At 55.1% G+C, this 23,669-nt stretch overlaps 2 protein-coding genes across 2 annotated transcripts; both read left to right on the top strand.

Annotated features, from left to right (window-relative positions):
• Nucleotides 1–942: 942 nt before the first annotated feature.
• On the top strand, nucleotides 943–8,627 carry NEU3 (neuraminidase 3; the record flags this gene model as incomplete). Its single annotated transcript, XM_079546420.1, has 4 exons — nucleotides 943–969; nucleotides 1,072–1,305; nucleotides 6,543–7,254; nucleotides 7,642–8,627. 4 exons carry the CDS (start codon nucleotides 943–945, stop codon nucleotides 8,625–8,627), a joined length of 1,959 nt encoding a protein of 652 aa, XP_079402546.1.
• A 2,522-nt stretch (nucleotides 8,628–11,149) lies between these two features.
• Nucleotides 11,150–17,975, top strand: P4HA3 (prolyl 4-hydroxylase subunit alpha 3; the record flags this gene model as incomplete). Its single annotated transcript, XM_079536887.1, has 13 exons — nucleotides 11,150–11,328; nucleotides 11,760–11,902; nucleotides 12,632–12,852; nucleotides 14,073–14,225; nucleotides 14,319–14,370; nucleotides 14,471–14,628; nucleotides 14,711–14,887; nucleotides 15,281–15,345; nucleotides 16,225–16,384; nucleotides 16,757–16,819; nucleotides 17,121–17,189; nucleotides 17,689–17,785; nucleotides 17,905–17,975. The coding sequence occupies 13 exons, from the start codon at nucleotides 11,150–11,152 to the stop codon at nucleotides 17,973–17,975; spliced, it is 1,608 nt and encodes a 535-aa protein (XP_079393013.1).
• Between the last annotated feature and the right edge of the window lie 5,694 nt (nucleotides 17,976–23,669).

The following is a 23,669-nucleotide window of genomic DNA, read 5'->3' as shown; positions in this document are numbered from 1 at the left end:
GGGGTGCAGGGGGCATTGGTGCATATTGGGGGGGGCGTGGGGGCATTGGTGCGTATTGGTGGAGCATTGGTTTGTATTGGGGGGGCACGGGGAGCATTGGTGCATACTGGGGGGCATTGGTTCGTATTGGGGGGGCACGGGGGGCATTGGTTTGTATTGGGGGGGCACGGGGAGCATTGGTGCGTATTGGGGGGCATTGGTTCGTATTGGGGGGGTGCAGGGGGCATTGGTGCATATTGGGGGGCATTGGTGCGTATTGGGGGGGTGCGGGGGGCATTGGGGAAGGTGCGGTGGGCATTGGTTCGTATTGGGGGGCATTGGTTTGTATTGGGGGGGCACTGGTTTGTATTGGGGGGGCATTGGTGCATATTGGGGGGGTGTGGGGGGGCATTGGTTCGCATTGGGGGGCATTGCATATTGGGGGAGCATTGGTGCATATTGGGGGGGGCGCGGGGGGCATTGATGCATAATGGGGGGGACGCAGGGGGCATTGGTTTGTATGAGGGGGGGCGCAGGGGGCATTGGTGCATATTGGGGGGCGTGGGGGCATGGGTGCATATTGGGGGGGGCACAGGGGGCATTAGTGTGTATTGGGGGGGCATTGGTGCGTATTGGGGGGGGCACAGGGGGCATTGGTTCATATTGGGGGGCATTGGTGCGTATTGGGGGGGCACAGGGGGCATTGGTGCGTATTGGGGGTGTATGGGGGGATTGGGAAAAATGTGGCTGTTGGGGGGTCAGGGAATGAGGGGGTTGGAAAGGGGGGAGGTATGGGGGGGGCTCAGGGGTCTAGGGGTGTTGGTGTGGGGGGGGTTTCATAGGGATATTGGGAAAACTGGGGTTCTGTGGGGTCAGGGCACGCTGGGATGGAGGGGAGGGGGTCCGTGGGTTGGCACTGACCCCACACTGACCCCAACTCCGGTCCCACTGAGGACAGGCACCATGGCTCAGGCTGTCACCTGGCTCAAGGTGAGTCCTCATCCCATCTCCTTGCTGGGGGGGGGGGGGGGCTACGAAGGGATACAACCCCCCCTTTTCCCTCCATTTAACCTCTCCGATTCCAAACCCCAGCGGCTGTGCGGGGCCAGGGAGTCTCCCCAAACCCCAGAGGCCCCACTCAACCCCCCTCGGGAGACGCTGTTCCGACAGGAGGGACCCGGGGGGGTGACGTACCGAATCCCGGCGCTGCTCCACGTGCCTCCCCGCACCCTGCTGGCCTTTGCTGAGAAGCGCTCCTCCATCCGGGATGAGGACGCACAGCTCCTGGTGCTGCGCCGGGGGCGGTGGAACGGGCGTAAGGTGGAGGTAATGGGGGAAAGGGTGATTTTTGGGGTCTGGGGGGGGGGGGGTGGTTTGGGGGATTCAAAGTGGTTTTGGGGTTCGTGGCGGTGGTTCGGGGAGGTTGGGTGGTGGGTTTGGCGTTCGGAGTGGTGGTGGTGGGGTTTGGGTGGTGGGTTTAGGGTATGGGATGGTGGTTTGGGGTTCAGGGTGGTGGTTTTGGGGTGGTTTTGGAGTTTGGGGTGGTGGTTTTGGGGTTCATGGCAACGGTTTTGGGGTTTGGGTGGTGGGTTTAGGGTTTGGAACAGTGGTTTGGGGGTTCAGGGTGGTGGTTTTGGGGTGGTTTTGGAGTTTGGGTGGTGGTTTTGGGGTTCATGGCAACGGTTTTGGGGTTTGGGTGGTGGGTTTAGGGTTTGGAACAGTGGTTTGGGGGTTCAGGGTGGTGGTTTTGGGGTGGTTTTGGAGTTTGGGGTGGTGGTTTTGGGGTTCATGGCAACGGTTTTGGGGTTTGGGTGGTGGGTTTAGGGTTTGGGACGGTGGTTTGGGGGTTCAGGGTGGTGGTTTTGGGGTGGTTTTGGAGTTTGGGGTGGTGGTTTTGGGGTTCATGGCAACGGTTTTGGGGTTTGGGTGGTGGGTTTAGGGTTTGGAACAGTGGTTTGGGGTTCAGGGTGGTGGTTTTGGGGTGGTTTTGGAGTTTGGGGTGGTGGTTTTGGGGTTCATGGCAACGGTTTTGGGGTTTGGGTGGTGGGTTTAGGGTTTGGGACGGTGGTTTTGGTGTTCAGGATGTTGGTTTTGGGGTTCAGGGTGGTGATATTGGGGTTTGGGTGGTGGGTTTGGGGTCTGGGATGGTAGTTTTGGTGTGGGTTTAAGGTTTGGGATGATGGTTTTGGGTTTCATGGTGGTGGTTTTAGGGTTTGGGTGATGGTTTTGGGGGTGGTTTAAAGTTTGGGGTGGTGGTTTTGGGGTTCATGGCAATGGTTTTAGGGATTGGGTGGTGGGTTTAGGGTTTGAGTGGTGGGTTTAAAGTTTGCGGTGGTGGTTTTGGGGTTCATGGCAATGGTTTTAGGGTTTGGGTGGTGGGTTTAGGGTCTCAGATGGTGGTTTTGAGGTGGTTTAAAGTTTGGGGTGTTGGTTTTGGGGTTCATGGCAATAGTTTTAGGGTTTGGGTGGTGGGTTTAGGGTCTGGGGTGATGATTTTGGGGTTTGGGGTGGTGGTTTTGGGGTTCAGAGTGGTGGTTTTGAGGTGGTTTAAAGTTTGGGGTGTTGGTTTTGGGGTTCATGGCAATGGTTTTAGGGTTTGGGTGGTGGGTTTAGGTTCTGGGATGGTGATTTTGGGGTTGTTTTGGGTTTTGGGGTTCAGGGTGGTGATATTGGGGTTTGGGTGGTGAGTTTAGGGTTTGGGTGGTGGTTTTGGGGTTCTTGGCAATGGTTTTAGGGATTGGGTGGTGGGTTTAGGGTTTGAGTGGTGGGTTTAAAGTTTGCGGTGGTGGTTTTGGGGTTCATGGCAATGGTTTTAGGGTTTGGGTGGTGGGTTTAGGGTCTCAGATGGTGGTTTTGAGGTGGTTTAAAGTTTGGGGTGTTGGTTTTGGGGTTCATGGCAATAGTTTTAGGGTTTGGGTGGTGGGTTTAGGGTCTGGGGTGATGATTTTGGGGTTTGGGGTGGTGGTTTTGGGGTTCAGAGTGGTGGTTTTGAGGTGGTTTAAAGTTTGGGGTGTTGGTTTTGGGGTTCATGGCAATGGTTTTAGGGTTTGGGTGGTGGGTTTAGGTTCTGGGATGGTGACTTTGGGGTTGTTTTGGGTTTTGGGGTTCAGGGTGGTGATATTGGGGTTTGGGTGGTGAGTTTAGGGTTTGGGTGGTGGTTTTGGGGTTCTTGGCAATGGTTTTAGGGTTTGGATGGTGGGTTTAGGGTCTGGGATGGTGATTTTGGGGTTTGAAGTGGGGGTTTTTGGGTTCATGGCAATGGTTTTGGGGTTGGAGGTGGTGGTTTCAGGGTTGTGGTGGTGGGTTTAGGGTTTGGGACGCTGGTTTTGGTGTTCAGGGTGGTGATATTGGGTTTTGGGTGGTGGGTTTGGGGTCTGGGGTGGTAGTTTAGGGGTTTTGGTGTGGGTTTAAGGTTTGGGATGATGGTTTGGGAGTTTATGGTGGTGGTTTTGGAGTTTGAAGTGGCAGTTTTAGGGTTTGGGAGGTGATTTATGGGTTCATGGTGGTGGTTTGGGGGGTTGGATGGTGTTTTTGGTGTTCAGGATGGTGATATTGGGGTTTGGGTGGTGGGTTTGGGGTTTTGGTGTGGGTTTAAGGTTTGGGATGATGGTTTTGGGGTTCATGGTGGTGGTTTTGGAGTTTGAAGTGGCAGTTTTAGGGTTTGGGAGGTGATTTTTTGGGTTTCAAGGTGGTGGTTTGGGGGGTTGGTGGTGGTTTTGGTGTTCAGGGTGGTGGTTTTGGGGTGGTTTTGGAGTTTGGGGTGTTGGTTTTGGGGTTCATAGCAATGGTTTTGGGGTTTGGGTGGTGGGTTTAGGGTTTGGGACGGTGGTTTTGGGGGGTTGGATGTTGGTTTTGGGGTTCAGGGTGGTGATATTGGGGTTTGGGTGGTGGGTTTGGGGTCTGGGATGGTAGTTTTGGTGTGGGTTTAAGGTTTGGGATGATGGTTTTGGGTTTCATGGTGGTGGTTTTAGGGTTTGGGTGATGGTTTTGGGGGTGGTTTAAAGTTTGGGGTGGTGGTTTTGGGGTTCATGGCAATGGTTTTAGGGTTTGGGTGGTGGGTTTAGGGTCTCAGATGATGGTTTTGAGGTGGTTTAAAGTTTGGGGTGGTGGTTTTAGGGTTCGTGGCAATGGTTTTAGGGTTTGGGTGGTGGGTTTAGGGTCTGGGATGGGGATTTTGGGGTTTGGTGTGGTGGTTTTGGGGTGGTTTAAAGTTTGGGGTGTTGGTTTTGGGGTTCATGGCAATGGTTTTAGGGTTTGGGTGGTGGGTTTAGGTTCTGGGATGGTGACTTTGGGGTTGTTTTGGGTTTTGGGGTTCAGGGTGGTGATATTGGGGTTTGGGTGGTGAGTTTAGGGTTTGGGTGGTGGTTTTGGGGTTCTTGGCAATGGTTTTAGGGTTTGGATGGTGGGTTTAGGGTCTGGGATGGTGATTTTGGGGTTTGAAGTGGGGGTTTTAGGGTTCATGGCGGTGGTTTTGGGGTTGGAGGTGGTGGTTTCAGGGTTGTGGTGGTGGGTTTAGGGTTTGGGACGCTGGTTTTGGTGTTCAGGGTGGTGATATTGGGTTTTGGGTGGTGGGTTTGGGGTCTGGGGTGGTAGTTTAGGGGTTTTGATGTGGGTTTAAGGTTTGGGATGATGGTTTGGGAGTTTATGGTGGTGGTTTTGGAGTTTGAAGTGGCAGTTTTAGGGTTTGGGAGGTGATTTATGGGTTCATGGTGGTGGTTTGGGGGGTTGGTGGTGTTTTTGGTGTTCAGGATGGTGATATTGGGGTTTGGGTTTAAGGTTTGGGGTTTTGATGTGGGTTTAAGGTTTGGGATGATGGTTTTGGGGTTCATGGTGGTGGTTTTGGAGTTTGAAGTGGCAGTTTTAGGATTTGGGAGGTGATTTTTTGGGTTTCAAGGTGGTGGTTTGGGGGGTTGGTGGTGGTTTTGGTGTTCAGGGTGGTGGTTTTGGGGTGGTTTTGGAGTTTGGGGTGTTGGTTTTGGGGTTCATGGCAATGGTTTTGGGGTTTGGGTGGTGGGTTTAGGGTTTGGGACGGTGGTTTTGGGGGGTTGGATGTTGGTTTTGGGGTTCAGGGTGGTGATATTGGGGTTTGGGTGGTGGGTTTGGGGTCTGGGATGGTAGTTTTGGTGTGGGTTTAAGGTTTGGGATGATGGTTTTGGGTTTCATGGTGGTGGTTTTAGGGTTTGGGTGATGGTTTTGGGGGTGGTTTAAAGTTTGGGGTGGTGGTTTTGGGGTTCATGGCAATGGTTTTAGGGTTTGGGTGGTGGGTTTAGGGTCTCAGATGATGGTTTTGAGGTGGTTTAAAGTTTGGGGTGGTGGTTTTAGGGTTCGTGGCAATGGTTTTAGGGTTTGGGTGGTGGGTTTAGGGTCTGGGATGGGGATTTTGGGGTTTGGTGTGGTGGTTTTGGGGTGGTTTAAAGTTTGGGGTGTTGGTTTTGGGGTTCATGGCAATGGTTTTAGGGTTTGGGTGGTGGGTTTAGGTTCTGGGATGGTGACTTTGGGGTTGTTTTGGGTTTTGGGGTTCAGGGTGGTGATATTGGGGTTTGGGTGGTGAGTTTAGGGTTTGGGTGGTGGTTTTGGGGTTCTTGGCAATGGTTTTAGGGTTTGGATGGTGGGTTTAGGGTCTGGGATGGTGATTTTGGGGTTTGAAGTGGGGGTTTTTGGGTTCATGGCAATGGTTTTGGGGTTGGAGGTGGTGGTTTCAGGGTTCTGGTGGTGGGTTTAGGGTTTGGGACGCTGGTTTTGGTGTTCAGGGTGGTGATATTGGGTTTTGGGTGGTGGGTTTGGGGTCTGGGGTGGTAGTTTAGGGGTTTTGGTGTGGGTTTAAGGTTTGGGATGATGGTTTGGGAGTTTATGGTGGTGGTTTTGGAGTTTGAAGTGGCAGTTTTAGGGTTTGGGAGGTGATTTATGGGTTCATGGTGGTGGTTTGGGGGGTTGGTGGTGTTTTTGGTGTTCAGGATGGTGATATTGGGGTTTGGGTTTAAGGTTTGGGGTTTTGATGTGGGTTTAAGGTTTGGGATGATGGTTTTGGGGTTCATGGTGGTGGTTTTGGAGTTTGAAGTGGCAGTTTTAGGATTTGGGAGGTGATTTTTTGGGTTTCAAGGTGGTGGTTTGGGGGGTTGGTGGTGGTTTTGGTGTTCAGGGTGGTGGTTTTGGGGTTGTTTTGGGGTTTGGGGTGTTGGTTTTGGGGTTCATAGCAATGGTTTTAGGGTTTGGGTGGTGAGTTTAGGGTCAGGGATGGTGATTTTGGGGTATTTTTGGGGTTTGGGGTGGTGGTTTTGGGGTGGTTTAAAGTTTGGGGTGTTGGTTTTGGGGTTCATAGCAATGGTTTTAGGGTTTGGGTGGTGAGTTTAGGGTTTGGGATGGTGGTTTTGGTGTTCAGGGTGGTGGTTTTGGGGTGGTTAAAAGTTTGGGGTGGCAGTTTTGGGGTTCACGGCAATGGTTTTGGGGTTTGGGGTGGTGGTTTCAGTTTGGGTGGTAGGTTTGGGATTTGGGGTGGCGCTGCTGGGCTTCGCAGCAGTGCTTTGGGGGGTGGTTTTAGGGCTGACCCTTACTGCTGCCACCAGTGGGGCCCTGCGGAGGAGCTGAGCCAGCTGACCCTCCCTGCCCACCGCACCATGAACCCCTGCCCTCTGTACGATGCCAACAGCGGCACCGTTTTCCTCTTCTGCATCTGCGTGCGGCGCCGCGTCTCCGAGTGGCATCAGATCGTGGTGGGACGCAGCGCGGCGCGGCTCTGCTGCTCCTCCAGCCCGGACGGCGGCCTCACCTGGAGCCCCCTGCGCGATCTCACCCACGAAGCCATCGCCTCCGACCTGCCTTACTGGGCTACTTTCGCCGTGGGGCCGGGCCATGGGGTGCAGCTGGACTCGGGTCGCCTGGCCGTGCCGGCGTACGCTTACTACGTTCACGGCCGGCTCTGCGGTGTCCCGCTGCCCTGCTGCACCCGCCCGCATTCCTTCGTCTTCTACAGCGACGACGGCGGACGGAGCTGGCAGAAAGGTTCCCTGCTGCGTGGCATGAGGACCGGAGAGTGCCAGGTGGCTGAGATCGCTGCCGAGGATGGAGGGAGGCTGCTTTACTGCAGTGCCCGTCGGCCGTGCCGCTGCCGGGCCGTGGCCGTCAGTGCTGACCGTGGGCAACGGTTCGGCCTCCCGGCGAGGAGCCCGGCGTTGTGCGAACCGCCGCAGGGCTGCCAGGGCAGCGTGGTCAGCTTTGTGCCCAGCACCATTGGGTGTCCTGTAGGCACCACCGAGAGCCCCAGCGGGGACACCCGACGTTGGCTGCTCTGCTCTGACTCAACCAACCGGTGCCTGCGATGCCGTTCAGGCAATGAGAGTCCCAGCAGGGACACCCAGCGTTGTCTGCTCTGCGCCACCAGCCCTAAGAGTCCCAGCAGGGACACCCAACTCTGCTACCATCCAACCAACCAGCAACAACACTGTGATTTAGGGCTCCACGACCAAACAGCACCGCCCAGTGAGTGTCCTACAGGCACCGCCAGCACCGAGAGCCCCAATGGGGACGCCCAGCATCGGCTGCTCTGCTCCAACCCCACCAACCATCTCCAGCAATGTGATTTAGGGACTGAGAGCCCCAATGGGGACGCCCAGTGTCAGCTGCTCTGCTCCAACCCCACCAACCATCTCCAGCAATGTGATTTAGGGACTGAGAGCCCCAGTGGGGACACCCAGCGTTGGCTGCTCTGCTCCAACCCCACCAACCAGCTCCAGCAATGTGATTTAGGGACTGAGAGCCCCAATGGGGACACCCAGCATCGGCTGCTCTGCTCCAACCCCAACAACCAGATCCAGCAATGTGATTTAGGGACTGAGAGCCCCAATGGGGACACCCAGCGTTGGCTGCTCTGCTCCAACCCCACCAACCAGCTCCAGCAATGTGATTTAGGGACTGAGAGCCCCAATGGGGACACCCAGCATCGGCTGCTCTGCTCCAACCCCACCAACCATCTCCAGCAATGTGATTTAGGGACTGAGAGCCCCAATGGGGACACCCAGCGTTGGCTGCTCTGCTCCAACCCCACCAACCATCTCCAGCAATGTGATTTAGGGACTGAGAGCCCCAATGGGGACGCCCAGTGTCAGCTGCTCTGCTCCAACCCCACCAACCATCTCCAGCAATGTGATTTAGGGACTGAGAGCCCCAATGGGGACACCCAGCGTCGGCTGCTCTGCTCCAACCCCACCAACCAGCTCCAGCAATGTGATTTAGGGACCGAGAGCCCCAATGGGGACACCCAGCGTTGGCTGCTCTACTCCCACCCCACCAACCGGCGCCACCGTCGCGATTTAGGGCTGTACGTCAATACGGCGCCGCCCAACGAGGGGGGCTGGCGGCACCCAAGGGTGCTGCAGGAGGGACCTTGTGGGTATTCTGACCTGGCCGTGTGCCCCGATGGGGTCTTTGGGTGCCTGTTTGAGTGCGGGGAGGTCAGCGGCTGCGAGGAGATCGCCTTCTGCCTCTTCACATTGGGCACCGCGGGAGGTGGTGAAGGCAGCGAGGCGCCTTGCCTTGGGAAAGAACCCATTTTTGGGGTTTTGTCCCCAGAGAACAGCGGGGAGAACTCAGAGGAAGATTTGAGGGATGCAAACCCAGCGGAGGAGAAGCAGCGTTGCAAGGCTTTTAATTAAGACTTTCCTGTGAATTGACTGACACCCGTCGTCGGGTTGGCGATGGTGTAGGAAGGAACTGGGTGTGACAGGACATGAGGGGACAGCAGCACACTGCAGTGCCCAGATGGAATTAGAAATCGACGTTTTAAGGGGGGGGTGGTGGTGGGTTGGGGTTGGACTTGGGGGCTCAGAGATCTTTTTCCAACTTCAATGATCCTGTGATTTTCAGCTGGGGAAAACCCAAAATCGGAGATGAGTTACAAGTTCCTGACTCTTATTACGTGCCACCAGAGAATATTTCTCCTTTTTTAGAGTTTTTCCCCTGTTTTTTCCATTGCCTGATGCCTGCTCAGAGCCCAGCTCTGTCTGTCCAACCACAGGGGCAGACAGGCGGTACCACATCCCCAGGCTGGTGATGGCAGCTCAGCGTGGGCCCACATCCTTGTGCCAGCAGCGAATAAATCTCCGAAAAGAATCCAAGTGGGTGGCAGAAGGAGGGACGAGGGATGTGAGGGATGGGGATGGGGGACAGCAAGTGGTGGGGACACGGAGCGATGGGTGTGTGGAGACGTAGGGATGTGCAACATGGGGATGTGGGACGTGGAGAGGTGGGATTTTGGGGGGTGTGGTGATGGGGATGCGGGACGTGGAGTTCAGGAGACGTGGGACAGACACAGTGCTGGGGACATGGGATGTGGAGTGATGGGGATACGGGACAGGAATTGGAAGGAAGGTGGGACATGGCATGAAGTGATGGGGGTTTGGGATGTGGAGTGACGGGGATGTGGGACAGGGAGTGGTGAGGACACAGACGTGGGGTGGATGGGACGTGGGGCATGGAGGGGAGGGGAATTGGGGCAAGGAGTGACGAGGACGTGGGACAGAATGGAGATGTGGGATGCAGTGAAGGCAATGTGAGAGCGACTGGGGCATGGAGTGATGGACGCATGGGGCGTGGAGTTGACGTGGAACGTGGAGTCATGGGGAGTGAAGGGGACGTGGAGCGACGAGGACGTGGGATATGGAGTGATGGGGACCCGGAGTGATGGGATCCAGGACACGAAGGGGACGTGGTGCTCAGAGCTGAAGCAGGGGGGCTCTCAGCAGTGCCCACCCTGTGTCCTGTGCCTGTCCTTGCACCCACAGTGCTCGTACACCTGGGGCATCCGTTCACCCCTGTTGCCACCCTGCTCCTGTTTCTCTTTGCCATTCCTTGAGGAATTCAGCTGGTTCTGGCCCACTGGAGGCTGTTTTGGGCAAGTGGTCCCAGTGCTGATGTGGGGATGTAGTGGGGTGTCTCCAAACTTACCTCCCTGCCCCTGCTGGGATTGGGGTGAGGATGGCCTAGGGATGTTACAGGACAGAATGGGAACAGCCAGGAGGGGTACAGAGATAATAAGGACCAAGAGGATGGGGACATCAAAAGGGGTTGGGACAGAATGGGGACAGGGAGGGTGAGGATGTGGATGATGGGGACAGGATGGGATGGGGATGCGGAGAATTGGGACAGACAGGAGAGAGACAACCAGGATGGGGACAAGGATGATAAGGAGCAACAGGATGGGGACAGGAAGGATGGGGACAGAATGGGGTGGGGGCAGGGTAGGATTATTAGAGGAAAGAATGGGGATAGATAGGAGGGAGACAGGGTGGGACAGGATGAGATGGGAACAGAACAGGCTGGGGAGAAGATTGGATGGGAACAGGACAGATGTTGTGGATGATGGGATGGAAATGCACAGGACTGGAACAACCAGGATGGGGACAAGAAGGGATAGGGACAGAATGGCATGATTATAGGACAGAATGAGAATGGGCAGGATGGGAAAAGGATGGAAAGGGGGCAGGTTGGGATGAGGACAGGATGGAGTGGGGACTTCCAGGAGTGGGGACAGGAGGATGGAGACAACCAGGATGGGTGTAGGGATGACAGGGAGCTGCAGAATGGGGACAGGATGGGATGGGGACTGTCATAAGGGGTGGGGACAGATTTGGGACAGGGAGCAGAATGGGATGCTTAGAAGACAGAATGGGAACAGCCAGGAGGAGGACAGCCAGGATGGGAGCGGGATGGGATGGGGGCCATCAGGAGGGGTTGGAGACAGGATGGGAGTAAAATGAGATGGGAACTGGGAAGGGTTATTACAGGACAGAACAAGGGCTTGCAGGAGGGGAACGGGAGGATGGAGACAGGCAGGACTGGGACAGGGATGGAAATGTTGCAGGACAGTGTGAGGATGGCTGGGATGGGGACAGGGAGGATGAGGATGGGATGGGATTGATGGGAACAAGGAGGATGGGGACAGGATGGGAGGGGGACAGAGAGGGATGGGACAAGGAAGAGGTGACAGCACAGCTCACTGCAGCACGGGGACAGCCAGGAGGGCCCAACCACACCGGGGCCAGCCAGGAGGGGCCGCCAAATCCCCACCACCATCACCACCACCACCACCACCCTGTAACCCCCCTCATCCCCATCCCATCCTTCCGCTCCCTTCCTTTCTTTCTCCCTCCCTACCATTGCGGCCTCTGGGAGGGGGATGCGAGCCGTGGGGGTGCTGGGGCTGGGGGCCCTGCTGGCCTGGCTGCCCCCTGCCCACACCGACACTTTCTCAGCTCTGCGCAGCGTCCGTCAGGCGCGGGGCAATGAGGGGCGGCTGCTGCGGAGGCTCCGTGCGTATCTCCGGGAGGAGAGCGCCCGGCTCCGCCGCCTGAGCAGGTAAGGAGCCGAGCCGAGCCCAACAGGGGACGCCAGCCCAGCTCCGGGTCGGGTCGGGGCTGCTGGAAATGGGGGTTTCAAGAGGAAAAGGAGCAGCCATGGGTGGTACTGGGGGGGGTGGGATGGGAATGGGAACGTGGGGCTGGGGGCTCCATGGCAGCGAAACAAGATGGGGTTGGAACTGATCCGTAAGATCCCTTCCAACCTAAGCTATTCTTAGGATGGAACTTGGGAATGCTTAGGATGGGAATTTGGAGTTTGGTGGTTGGGGGGATGTGGGTCTGATGCAGAGGTGGTGCCAGCACCGCAGGTTGTCGGGTGACGCTTTGGGTCCAGCAGATCAGCCCCCGTTATAATTTGGGCACGTCGGGTTGCTCGCAGCCCCTCTCCCTGGGCAGTCACCTCCTCACCCGTGCTGCCACCCCATGTAGGTTCTATGAGAAGGTCCGGGCACTGCATCAGGACCCCGGCGCCTCGGTGGACAACCCTTTGTCGGCCTTCAGCCTCATCAAGCGCCTGAGCTCCGACTGGCCCAGCGTCGTCTACAGCAGCGAGGCCACTGAAAACAGCCGTGGTACAGCGGGGATGTGTTGGGACAGCAGAACGATGGGATGGAGGGGACAGTGAGAAGGATGGGATGGAGGGGACAACGAGAAGGATGGGATGGAGGGGACAATGAGAAGGATGGGATGGAGGGGACAATGAGAAGGACAGGATGGAGGGCACAATGGGGGAGGATGGGATGGAGGGGACAATGAGAAGGATGGGATGGAAGGGACAACGAGAAAGATGGGATGGAGGGGACGAGAAGGATGGGATGGAGGAGACAATGAGAAGGATGGGATGGAGGGGACAATGGGGAGGATGGGATGGAGGGGACAATGGGGAAGATGGGATGGAGGGGACAACGAGAAGGATGGGATGGAGGGGACAACGAGAAGGATGGGACGGAGGGGACAAGGGGGAGGATGGGATGGAGGGGACAATGGGGAAGATGGGATGGAGGGGACGAGAAGAATGGGATGGAGGGGACAATGAGGAGGATGGGATGGAGGGGACAATGGGGAAGATGGGATGGAGGGGACAATGGGGAGGATGGGATGGGGGGAAGAGAAAACAACAGGGAGGATGGCAGGAAGAGGATCATGGGCAGGATGGAATGGTTACTGAGGAGGACAGGGGTGCCAAGGAAGCACCACAGGAGGCTGACGGAGGCTGGCAGCCTCCAAGCTCCACCAATCACAGAATCGTTGAGTTGGAAGCCCCGGCCAAACCCCCCTCCGTCGGCCCATTTCCTCCCCAGCTCTCCACATCGGATTCCAGGAGTTGCAGAGGGAGCTGCCCGGAGCTGAGGACCTGGACGGGGCGGCGCGGGCGCTGATGCGGCTGCAGGACGTCTACGCGCTCAGCGTCAAGGGCATGGCCAACGGCCTCTTCCAGCCCGCCAGCACTGACCGCCCACCCCTCTACAGCCCTGGTCGGCGTGTCTCACTCTCGGCCGATGACTGCTTCCACGTGGGCAAGGTGAGGGCGATCCCAGCCCCATGGAGCGTGTCATAGAGTAGCTTAGGTTGGAAGGGCTCTTACAGATCACCCAGTTCCAAATCCCGTCTTGTTTTGCTACCATGGAACAACGCTGAGTTTTTCCCTTTGCTCGTGGAGGTGATGTGGCCCTGCTGAATCAGCCCTGAGGCATCCCGTGGATCTCATCCAAACTGGGGATTTGTGATGGTTCGTGGCTCGGGGAGGGGAGAAGCCAAGCTGATGGTGTCTGGGAGCCCTATGATCCCGTCCTGGAGCCCAACCCATCCCAGTGCTGTTCCAAAGCTTGGTGCTTGGTTTCCCAATCCCAGTAGGGGGTGAAAAGTTGGGCCCGTGGGTGCCTGAGAGGGAATTAGGATGCTTTGATAGAGACTGAGGATTTTCTTCAGGGCAGAGTCCCCACTGCAGAGCCAGGACTGAGTCACAGTGCATGGGATGGGGTAGGGCAGGGTGGGATGGGATGGTTTGGGATGAGATGGAGATAGGGACAAGGATGTAAATGGGATGGGATGGGGCAGGGTGGGGTGGAATAGGATGAGATGGGATGGAAATGAGGTTGAAGAGGTAGATGGGATGGGGATGGGGATGGGGATGGGGATGGGGATGGGGATGGGGATGGGATGGGATGGGGTGGGATGGGATGGGATGGGATGGGATGGGATGGGGTAGGATGACATGACATGAAATGAGGATAGGGATGGAACAGGGATGGGATAGTTGAGATAGGGATTGGGGTGGGATGAAGATGGAAATGGGATGGAGATGGGAGGGGGATGAAGATTGGGATGAGGCTGTATATAGAGATAGGATAGGATGGAGATGGGGATAGAGATGGGATGAGATGGAGTTAGGGGCAGGGATAGGATAAGGGATGAGGATGGAGGTGGAGATGGAATGGGGATGAGATGAAGACATGATGGGGGAAGAGGGATATTGATTGAGATGAGAAAGGGAAAGAGGGAATAGGACAGAATGGGGACAACAGTGAGGACAGAACAGAATAGGGATAGGGATAACAAAGTGACTGGATGTGACTAGACGAATGGGAATGGGGATGGGGTGGGATGGGGTGGGATTAGCTGCGGTGAGGACAGGAAGGATTGGAACAAAGTAATTTTAGATGATGATGGGAAGGAATGGGACAGGGAAAAGGCCAGGCTGATCCAGCAGCAGCTCTGAGCACTGCCTGCACTGCCTCGCAGGTGGCCTATGACACAGGTGACTTCTACCACTCCATCGCGTGGCTGGAAGAGGCTGTCAGCCGCTTTCGCCTCTCCTACGGCAGCTGGAACCCAGAGGAGGAGCGGGGCAGCCTGGAGGATGCGCTGGACTACCTGGCTTTCTCCTACTTCATGGTATGACCACGACTCCCAGTCCCCCATGGCCTGACCCCATTCCCAGCACTGTAGGGCCGAGCCCTGGGCTCATAAGCTCCCTGTCCCGTCCAGGCTGGAAACATCTCCCACGCGTTGACTCTCTCCAGGGAGTTTCTCCACTATGGTACGTGGGGTTCAGATGTGGTCCCAGGGAGTTGGGGAGAGGTTTCAGAGTGCCTCTATCACCTCTCTATGGGCTTGGGGTGAAGCCTTCTCTCTGGTAGATCCCAGCAACCAGAGGGTAACAACGAACGTGGCCAAGTATGAGAAGCTGCTGGCAACACATGGGGACCGTGTGGGGAGACCCCTGCAGCGCCCCAACGTCACCCAGCTGCAGAACCGGGACGCCTACGAGGAGCTGTGCCAGGGCCTGGGGGCACAGGTAGGGCTGGCAATAGGGTACCACAGCCCCTACCTCATCACCGGCCCCATCCCCACGTCCTCTCCATCCTTTCTGTCCCCAGATGGCCCCGGAGCAGCCCTCACACCTTGGCTGCTCCTACGAGACCAACGGCAGCCCCTACCTCCTGCTGCAGCCTGCCAAGAAGGAAACGCTGCGGCTCCAGCCCTACATCGTGCTGTACCACGACTTCGTCAGCGATGCCGAGGCTGAGACCATTAAGGGACTGGCAGGGCCCTGGGTGAGCAGTTGGGTGGGACGGGAATGCCGTCGCCATTGGTGTCCCCTTGGACCATCCTTGGACCACTCTGACCTGTAGAGCGGTGGGTTTGGCTTGGCTCCATTCATGCTGCCATTGAGCCCACTCAAGGTTCTGGGGACAAACTGTGTCCCTTCCCAGCCAGGCTTGGTGGGTTGGTGACACCCAACGACAGTCATTGACACTACCAGTGACACCACATCGTAACTCAGTGTGTTGCTTCCATCACCCCATGGGGACACCATAGAGATGTTTGGCCAATGGCTGCTATAATTACCCCAATGTAGTCCCCAAGGTGGGGTTCCTGCTTTGGCTTTGGGGCCTCCAGAGGGTGGCCCTGTCTTCAGCAATGTCCCTTCCTCATGTCCTCTACAGCTGCAGAGATCTGTGGTCGCCTCTGGAGAGAAGCAGCAGAAAGTGGAGTATCGGATAAGCAAGAGGTAGGAGCCACTACTGGGGCCAACGTGTCCCCATTGCCACAAGTCCCCAGTCTGCTCTCTAAGTCAACGGAGAGATGAGGTTGGGTGTCCCCATTTGTTCCCAAAGTCAATGGGGGCTGAGGTTGGGTGTCCCCATTTGCTCCCAAAGTCACTGGGGGCTGAGGTTGGGTGTCCCCATTTGCTCCCAAATGAAGTCATTGAGGGGCTGAGGTTGGGTGTCCCCATTTGTTCCCAAAGTCAATGGGGGCTGAGGTTGGGTGCCCCCATTTTCTCCCAAATGAAGTCATTGAGGGGCTGAGGTTGGGTGTCCCCATTTGTTCCCAAAGTCACTGGGGGCTGAGGTTGGGTGTCCCCATTTGTTCCCAAAGTCAATGGGGGCTGAGGTTGGGTGTCCCCATTTGTTCCCAAAGTCATTGAGGGCTGAGGTTGGGTGTCCCCATTTGTTCCCAAAGTCAATGGGGGCTGAGGTTGGGTGTCCCCATTTGTTCCCAAAGTCATTGAGGGGCTGAGGTTGGGTGTCCCCATTTGTTCCCAAAGTCAATGGGGGCTGAGGTTGGGTGTCCCCATTTGTTCCCAAAGTCATTGAGGGCTGAGGTTGGGTGTCCCCATTTGTTCCCAAAGTCAATGGGGGCTGGGGTTGGGTGTCCCCATTTGCTCCCAAAGTCACTGGGGGCTGAGGTTGGGTGTCCCCATTTCCTCCCAAATGAAGTCATTGAGGGGCTGAGGTTGGGTGTCCCCATTTCCTCCCAGATGAAGTCATTGAGGGGCTGAGGTTGGGTGTCCCCATTTGTTCCCAAAGTCATTGAGGGGCTGAGGTTGGGTGCCCCCATTTTCTCCCAAATGAAGTCAGTGAGGGGCTGAGGTTGAGCTTCCCCACAGTGCCTGGCTGAAGGACACAGCTGACCCAGTGGTGCGGGCGCTGGAGCTGCGCATGGCGGCCATCACCGGCCTGGACCTGCGGCCACCCTACGCTGAGTACCTGCAGGTGGTCAACTACGGGCTGGGCGGCCACTACGAGCCCCACTTCGACCACGCCACGGTCAGGAGAGTCTGGAGGGTCCTGTGGGTGCTCCTGGGATGGTCATTGAGATGGTCCTTGGGTGTACTTGGGATGGCCAGCAAGATAGACTCTGGGTGCTCCTAGAATGATTATCAGAACGGTCCTGAGACAGTCACCGGGATGGTCTTGGATTGTCCTCTGGGTGCTCCTGGGATGGTGCTTTGGGATGGAGGTTCCTGGGGTGTCCCGTGGGATGGAGCCAGGAGGGGGCTGGAGGAAGGAGAGGAGGAAAGAGGGAGGAAGGGATTTTCCTGGCAGCAGCTCAGAGCCATGAGGTCCATTAGGGTAAGAGGTGCCTCCCAGCAGCACCCACACAGACTGACCATTTCCACTTCCTTGCTTTTGGGGCAGTCCAGGAAGAGCCCCCTTTACAGAATGAAGTCGGGCAACAGGATCGCCACGGTCATGATCTACGTGAGTCCCCATTTTGGTCTGTTTTTGCATCTGTGTGGATATCAGTAGGGTTCAGAGTGAACGTGAGAGAGGGAGAGGGGTGAGGGCAGCTCTAAATCACACAGCTATGGCGCTAAAAGTAGATGGCTATGGTGATAAAACGCAGTGTTGGCAGAGGATTTCAGAGCTTGTGCAATGCCATAGCAAGGAAAGCATGGGGGATGGAACCAGGGGAGGTTTTGTGCCTCGGAAAGCAGTTGTATCCCCCAGGGCAGGAGAAGGATGAGGGCCATGACTCACATTTCTTTTTCTCCTTTTCCAGCTGAGTGCAGTGGAGGCAGGTGGCTCCACTGCCTTCATCTACGCCAACTTCAGCGTGCCAGTGGTTAAGGTGAGGGGAACCTGCACAAGATCCCGAAAGTGGGGAACAGGGGGGGGGGACACAGCTCTCCCATTTCTTATCTCTTACACAGAGTCACAGCTGAGCCCATCCCAACACCAAATCCCAACCTGCGGCTCCCTGATGTTTTAGATTGCCAAAGGCCAGCCCTGGAGCTCCTGGCTCCATTCTAGGGGTTCCAAATCCAGTGTTTGGGCCTTTCAGCTTTCTCTTAGGAGTGTCAAACCCCAACCCCCTAACTCCCAGATCTGGGCTGTGTATACTGCCCTTGTTTTGGGGTGCTGATCCTTAACCTTGAAGCTCCTACCCGTGTCTTGGGACGACAATCCAACCTCAGGGCTCTCCGCTCTGTTTTGCCAAACCGCAGCCCTGAGAGCCCAGCTGTTGGAATCCTGGCTTAGTTTTGGGGTGTAAAATCCCAATTCTGGAGCTCCCAGCTCTGTTTGAGGGGTGCCAAAGCCCTGGGACGTGTGTTTATTCTGCTCTGCAGAACGCAGCCTTGTTCTGGTGGAACCTACGAAGGAATGGTGACGGTGACGGGGACACCCTACACGCTGGATGCCCCGTGCTGGCTGGGGACAAGTGGGGTGAGTGGCAGCACCCGGTGTCACCCCAGGGTGATTCGGGGTCAGAGGGACAGCAGGAAGGCCACCCCCATGAGGTTGGCATAGGGGACAGAGACAGATGGGGCCTTTGTCCCTTCCAGTGGCAAACAAGTGGATCCATGAATACGGGCAGGAGTTTCGGCGGCCGTGCAGCCGGGATCCCCGGGACTGAGCGACCAGCTGGGCTCAAGGATGCAGCTCCTGACCTGGGTGCTGTCGTTGTCACCACGGCAGTGAAAAGCCTCCCCAGCACGGCGCAGCTCCACTGCGGTTCATCCATGAGGAGAAGAGGCTGCTGCAGTGGGAGGAGGTGCTTTGTTGAGCTGTGGCTTCCCTCTGGGAAATCTGTTGAAAATAAAATCCAAGGAGACTCAACTGGAGGCTGGGAGAAATACTTTGGTGTGGCATTAAGGTTTACTGGGAGGGCGGGGGGGAGTGGATGGTACCAAACCCACACAAGTTCCATAGCTTGGATCCTAAACACACCCTCTGTCCCATCTCAAGAGCAGCAGTGAGAGCTATGGCACTCCTACAGCCATTAGTATGCTCCAGAGTGACCAAAGCAGCCACACGGACCAGAGCAAAGCCAACACTACCCTTACACAAAAAAACAACCTGCTGTGGGGTCTGGATGCATCTCAAACCTGGCTGTGCAACCTCACGCTCCACTCTGGTGCCAGGGTGCAACAGCAGAGAACAGCACAGCCCCTTGTCCTCTGCCAGCATCGCACGATGAATCTTTTTTGCAGAGCTGCTGCTGTAAGAGGGACCTTGGTGCTGGAGCTCAGAGTGCAGCAAAGCCAGCGCAGGGGCTGTTGCCTTCCAGCCTCCCTGGCCCCCAGCCCATGCGCAGCCCCATTTCCCCAGGGCACTGCAGACAAGCTCCTTTTCTCTATCCAACCACAGTGCTGGCGTGACTGGAAGGCAAAGGAGGCAACCGGGCTCCCCAGCAGCACCTGGTAATCAGGCAGGGCCCCGGTACCACTTGTTTGCTCTGTGCATTTCAGATAGGGTGACAGGAGCAGCAGACCAGGCAATGCAGAATGGCTGGGGTTGGGGTCGGCCCCTGCACGCTTTCAGCCCGCAAAGAAACTCCCTGATTTTAAGGGAAGAGGTTGAAGAGCTTCCCAAGCACCTGGGCTCTGCTGTGCCTCCTAGTACATAAAAACCTACAGAGCTTCAGCCCACACTGCCCCGAAATCCTGCAACCGAAGCATTGAGGGTGTTAAAAAACACATGGTCCAACACAGCACAGGTTACTGAACAGCCAAAGCACCACGTTTTATTACTTTCAGATGTTTCTGTACATGTGGGAGCAATCAGTGGTGAAGGGGAGGGGAAAAACGCAGGCTGTGGCTCCAGCATTCCCTCCTCCTCCCCACATTGGAGCACAGAGAAGGGATGTGGGGACGTTTCCGAGGATGAGACACTTCCATGAGTCACCAGAAAAACCCAACGCAGCCCTCACCGCTGTGACAGCCCCACAACAGTCAGATCTACCCCTTCCCAGCAAACAGAGGAATTCCTAACCCAGGCTTTGCACAACTGCTTTATTTGGAGGCGAGAGCAACGGACACCAAACAAGGTACCAGCAGGACGAGGCTGACACAGGACACAGCAGTCTCCAGAGGACTGACAGACACAAACACATTTTCCTTTTGGAAACAACAGCAAAAGATACGAGGTCACCTGAGAGCTACACCCTGCCAGGCTGGAAACCCAACCGGCCCAGCATCCAACAGCAAAGCATGCAGTAAAAAACCTAAGCACAGCCCTACAGGTTTCAGCTGCTTTGCAGATGTGGTGCCAAGCAAATGTGGAAATGCAACCGGGGGCTTGGCTGGCAAACTGATTTTTGACCTTACCCAGAAGATCCAGGTGTAGATTTTCGGGTGTGTGAAGCACCAGTTTAAACCCACTGACTTGCCAGACATCTCCCATTCACACTGAAGACAAAAGGCAATATGGAGAGGAAGAGAAACTGTGCAGATCGAGATAATGTGGGCTCTCCTGCTCCTGTATCTGCGTGGTGCTGGAGCAGAAAGCCAGCAAGAGGCTGTGCCCTGCTGCCATTGCTCAGCCCTGCCCTGTAGAAACAGGAAAAGCCAGAAGGTTCACTCTGAAAGGTGGGAAGCAGGGCTGGAAGTCAGGTGACACAGCCCCTTCCTCTGCCAAAAGACAAACGTCACCCACAGCTACCATCTCCAAAATGCACAGGTTGCAGGGGAGGAAACCCAGTCAGGTCTGGGGGTCTGACAGCTCCAAGCACAGCCCACAGACCTCTGCACTTTCACTCCTTACCACCAGTGCTTATTTCTTGAGAGCACCTCTCAGCTGCTCACAACCTGACCTCCAGCTGCAACAGCCATCAATATTTTCAACTGGCTTTGGTGGAATCTCCCACCTGCTTCGCTTCTGAAGGTGTCTGAACAAGAGAGACAAAAAAAGGTTGCAAAGAAAAGCAAGCTCCACGCAGCAACGTGATACAGCAACCATTTCAACACAGTCTGATGTTTCACCTCTGGATTAATGCTGTTTTCGAGATGCCAGCGTGGAGGAGCGGCCATTCAGACTCACACACTGCAGCCATCCACTCAGGCTCTGTGTTCAGAGCAGAACCTCACGCTTTGGCCACACAGGAAAGATTTCTTTCCAGCAGTCACAGTGCTCCTGTAAGCTACAAATGGCTGAGGGCTCTGTCTGATGCACGCAGCCCCAGAGCTGGCAGAACCTGTGCAGGCTCCAAGCTGAAGTCAGCCCTTACACAGAGACCAGACCGCAATCTGCTCCTGCCAAACCTCGGGGTTTTCCATTGTGAAAGCTTCCACGGATCCTCAATCCAACGACTGGAACAAAGGCAAGAGAGATTTCTACATCATCAAACGCTCCTGCTTGAAATCTGCACCCTCACAGCTCAGCCTCCTCCTGTCTGCCTGATGAAGTGCTGAAGGCTGTGAAAGAATGCACTGATCAGACAGCAAAGGAGGGGGAACTTCCTGGGTTTCCCTACTTTTATTCAGTGAAGGAGAACACTTTCCCCTGCAGCTCCTTCTCTGTGCTAACTTTCACCTAAATACCATTTCTCTCTGCTTCTTGCTCCCTCCTCCCAGGAAAAGCAATTGCAGACAGGCAGAAATCCTTCAGACAAAAGCAGACTCTCAAAAATGTTTGCAATTCAGCACAGCAGGAAGGGATTCCCACTCCATCCGCTATTGCTCTCATCCCTGCAGTTCACTTCCCCAGATCCAGTTCTGAGAAAGCCAGGACCCAGAGCCTGGCACAGAGCAATGCCACATTAAATATCCTGCTGAAATATACGTGGGGAGGACTGAGGATGCTGCCAGCCTTCAGGATGCATCAGGAAAAAGGCAGATGTAGCATCTCGGTTACTGAAGGTCCATTTAATCCACCAGGAACTACAGCTGGATGTTACACCACGGTCACAACGCAATAGTGAACAGAAAGAGGAATGTCAGGAGCCAGCAATTCTCTATTTACAGAGTGCCAATGGTGTGGCAACGAGCAGAGCCCTCTGCAATTTGGCTTCCTTGCCTCTGGTTCATGCATTTCCCACCCTGATGCTTTGGGCACAGCACAAGGCCACAACTCACATGTGAAGGAACGAGATGAGGAGCAGCTCTCCATCAGAGGGAATCTCCACGTTTACCAGCTCTTCACACCGCTTCCCTTTGCCCCACCTGCACCTCAAACACACCAGAAGTTCAGGATGGCTCTGGAGAACTGCTGCCCATCACAACTCCCAAGATCAAGCCAGGAACAGAACTACGCCTCAGCAAAACAGCATTAAATACTGCCTCCATCATACAGCACAAAGGGGTTCTGAACACGAGGCAAATGGAATAAGATTGCAGACAACCACCAGCAGCACACTGAGAAAAAACTGCTCCAATACGTGCCAGCTCTTATGCTCCAGAGTGATTCTTAGGAGAGGTGAAAGCAATCTGACCCACTGCCTGCAGGTAATTAACCCTGGAGGAGCATTCTCCCATGGAACTGCAGATTTGTGTGGAAATACGGCAGGCAGGCAGCGAGGTGATTTAGGAAGTGACACTGAAAACAAGGTGAATCCTCTGGTACTGGGGAATCAGCTGCCTGCACCTCTGCATCAGCATCAGCAGGATTGACTCCAAGCTCTTCCAGGAATTTATCTGCTGCTCTTCTTGCATCTTTTTCACCCCAACGATGCTGATCTCTGCTCAGTCATGTGTGGCAGCTACACAGAGGGAAGCATAAACACATTCCAGAGGCAGAAAAGGGCCAAATAGGCAAACTGCCTGTAATTCGGGCTATTTTTCCTCAGTGAGAGCTTGAAACAAATGTTAAGAAAGCTGCAAGATTCTGAAACGGAGCTCACGATCCCCAGATTCCCACCCTTGCCTTTTTGTTTTACCCTCTGGTCCAAATTTGCACAAGAAAGCAGCATCAGCTTCCTGCCACAGCTTGATCCATAAGGCTGGTGAGATGGAACTTGAGCTTCTAATGAAGCTGATTCCCTCACTGCTTTAGGGGGGGGGGAAAAATGAATATATAAGAAAAAAACAAAACAAAACCCAAAGCTAAGGGGCACTTTGAAGACGATCAGATGATTCCACGGAGAAATCCTGAAGCCTTTGGAAATGCTGCAGTGGCTTTGCTGGCTCTGGATTGTCAACAACCCTTCTGCAGTTGGGTCCAAGAAACGGGACCATGGAGGTCGATGGAGGCTTGGGGTTTCAGGAGGTCTTTGCTTATGGCAGCAGAGAGGAGCCCACTTCTGAGGGTCTGAAGAGCTTTTCATGGTCTTCAACACAAGCTGCTTCCCAGCAAGGAAGTCCCTAAGCATGGACACGTTGTGGAGAACTGTTCTAAGGGACGATGAACCTCACACCAACTTCTCAACTGCTGCTGAACTGGAGAGATGAACAGATATGGGGTACATCACAGTGGCCTCTGGTGCAGTTTATTTACAATATGACTCGGTGCTGGAGATAGCAGGGTATTAACAAGCAGGAAACACACTGGGAAGGAAAAAGGTCACATTAAAATCAAGGTATTCTCTGCAGATCTTTGGCTCTGCCTCTTTTCCCTCTCATCACTCATACATCACTTCCTTCCACTGAATTTAAAACATGCAGCCCACATTCCTACATTTCTGCTGTTTCATCCCCAAAGGCACAGGACAAAGGGGAAAGGAGAGATCACTCAGCAACACCCCTTTAGTATCACCAGTCCCACAGCATTGTACATGTTGGAATGTATAGCTTCTGTTGAAGAATTCTCAGCTATAAAGCAAGAGAATTTCTCAGGGCTGCTCACTGACACATGACAGATGGCCTTGAGGCTGATTAGTACCATTAGTGAGCGTGGTCTGAGCACTGGTTTAGTCGTTGCCTTTATGATGCTGTACCCTCAGGAGGCTTTCCAAGCAACCTTACCAGTGACAATCCACTCTCATTGCCATACAGAGACCTGGCTCCTACAGTTGAGTTCAGTACACCTGGGGTCAGCAGACAAAGCCTGCACAACGAAGCACAGAGCTCTACCTGTCTGATTTGAGCAGCACTCCCTGGCCAAAGCAGCATGGTACGAGTTGCTGTCAAGGCACAGAGCCTTGATTACGTACATAAAAACCTGCTTAAACCAAATACCACAAAGCTTGTAATTCTGCCTTCTGGCAGGCTATAGAGAAAGCAATCAGCAAAGTGAGATCTGCCTTCACTCCTTCCCTCCAAGGAAGAAGGCTTCATTAACACGAGACAGTACGTGAAAAGTTGACAGGGAACACAAACATCAAATAATTCCTGGCTGTGATGCCAAGCTGTTTGTTTATATGTGGTTTCAGCATTATGCCAGAACTCCCAGCTAC

Source organism: Tetrao urogallus (genome assembly GCF_951394365.1).
Source record: "Tetrao urogallus genome assembly, chromosome: 1".
Taxonomy (NCBI): Eukaryota; Metazoa; Chordata; class Aves; order Galliformes; family Phasianidae; genus Tetrao; species Tetrao urogallus.
The sequence above is the reverse complement of the archived record's forward strand: the minus strand, read 5'-3'. Positions and strand labels throughout refer to the sequence as shown.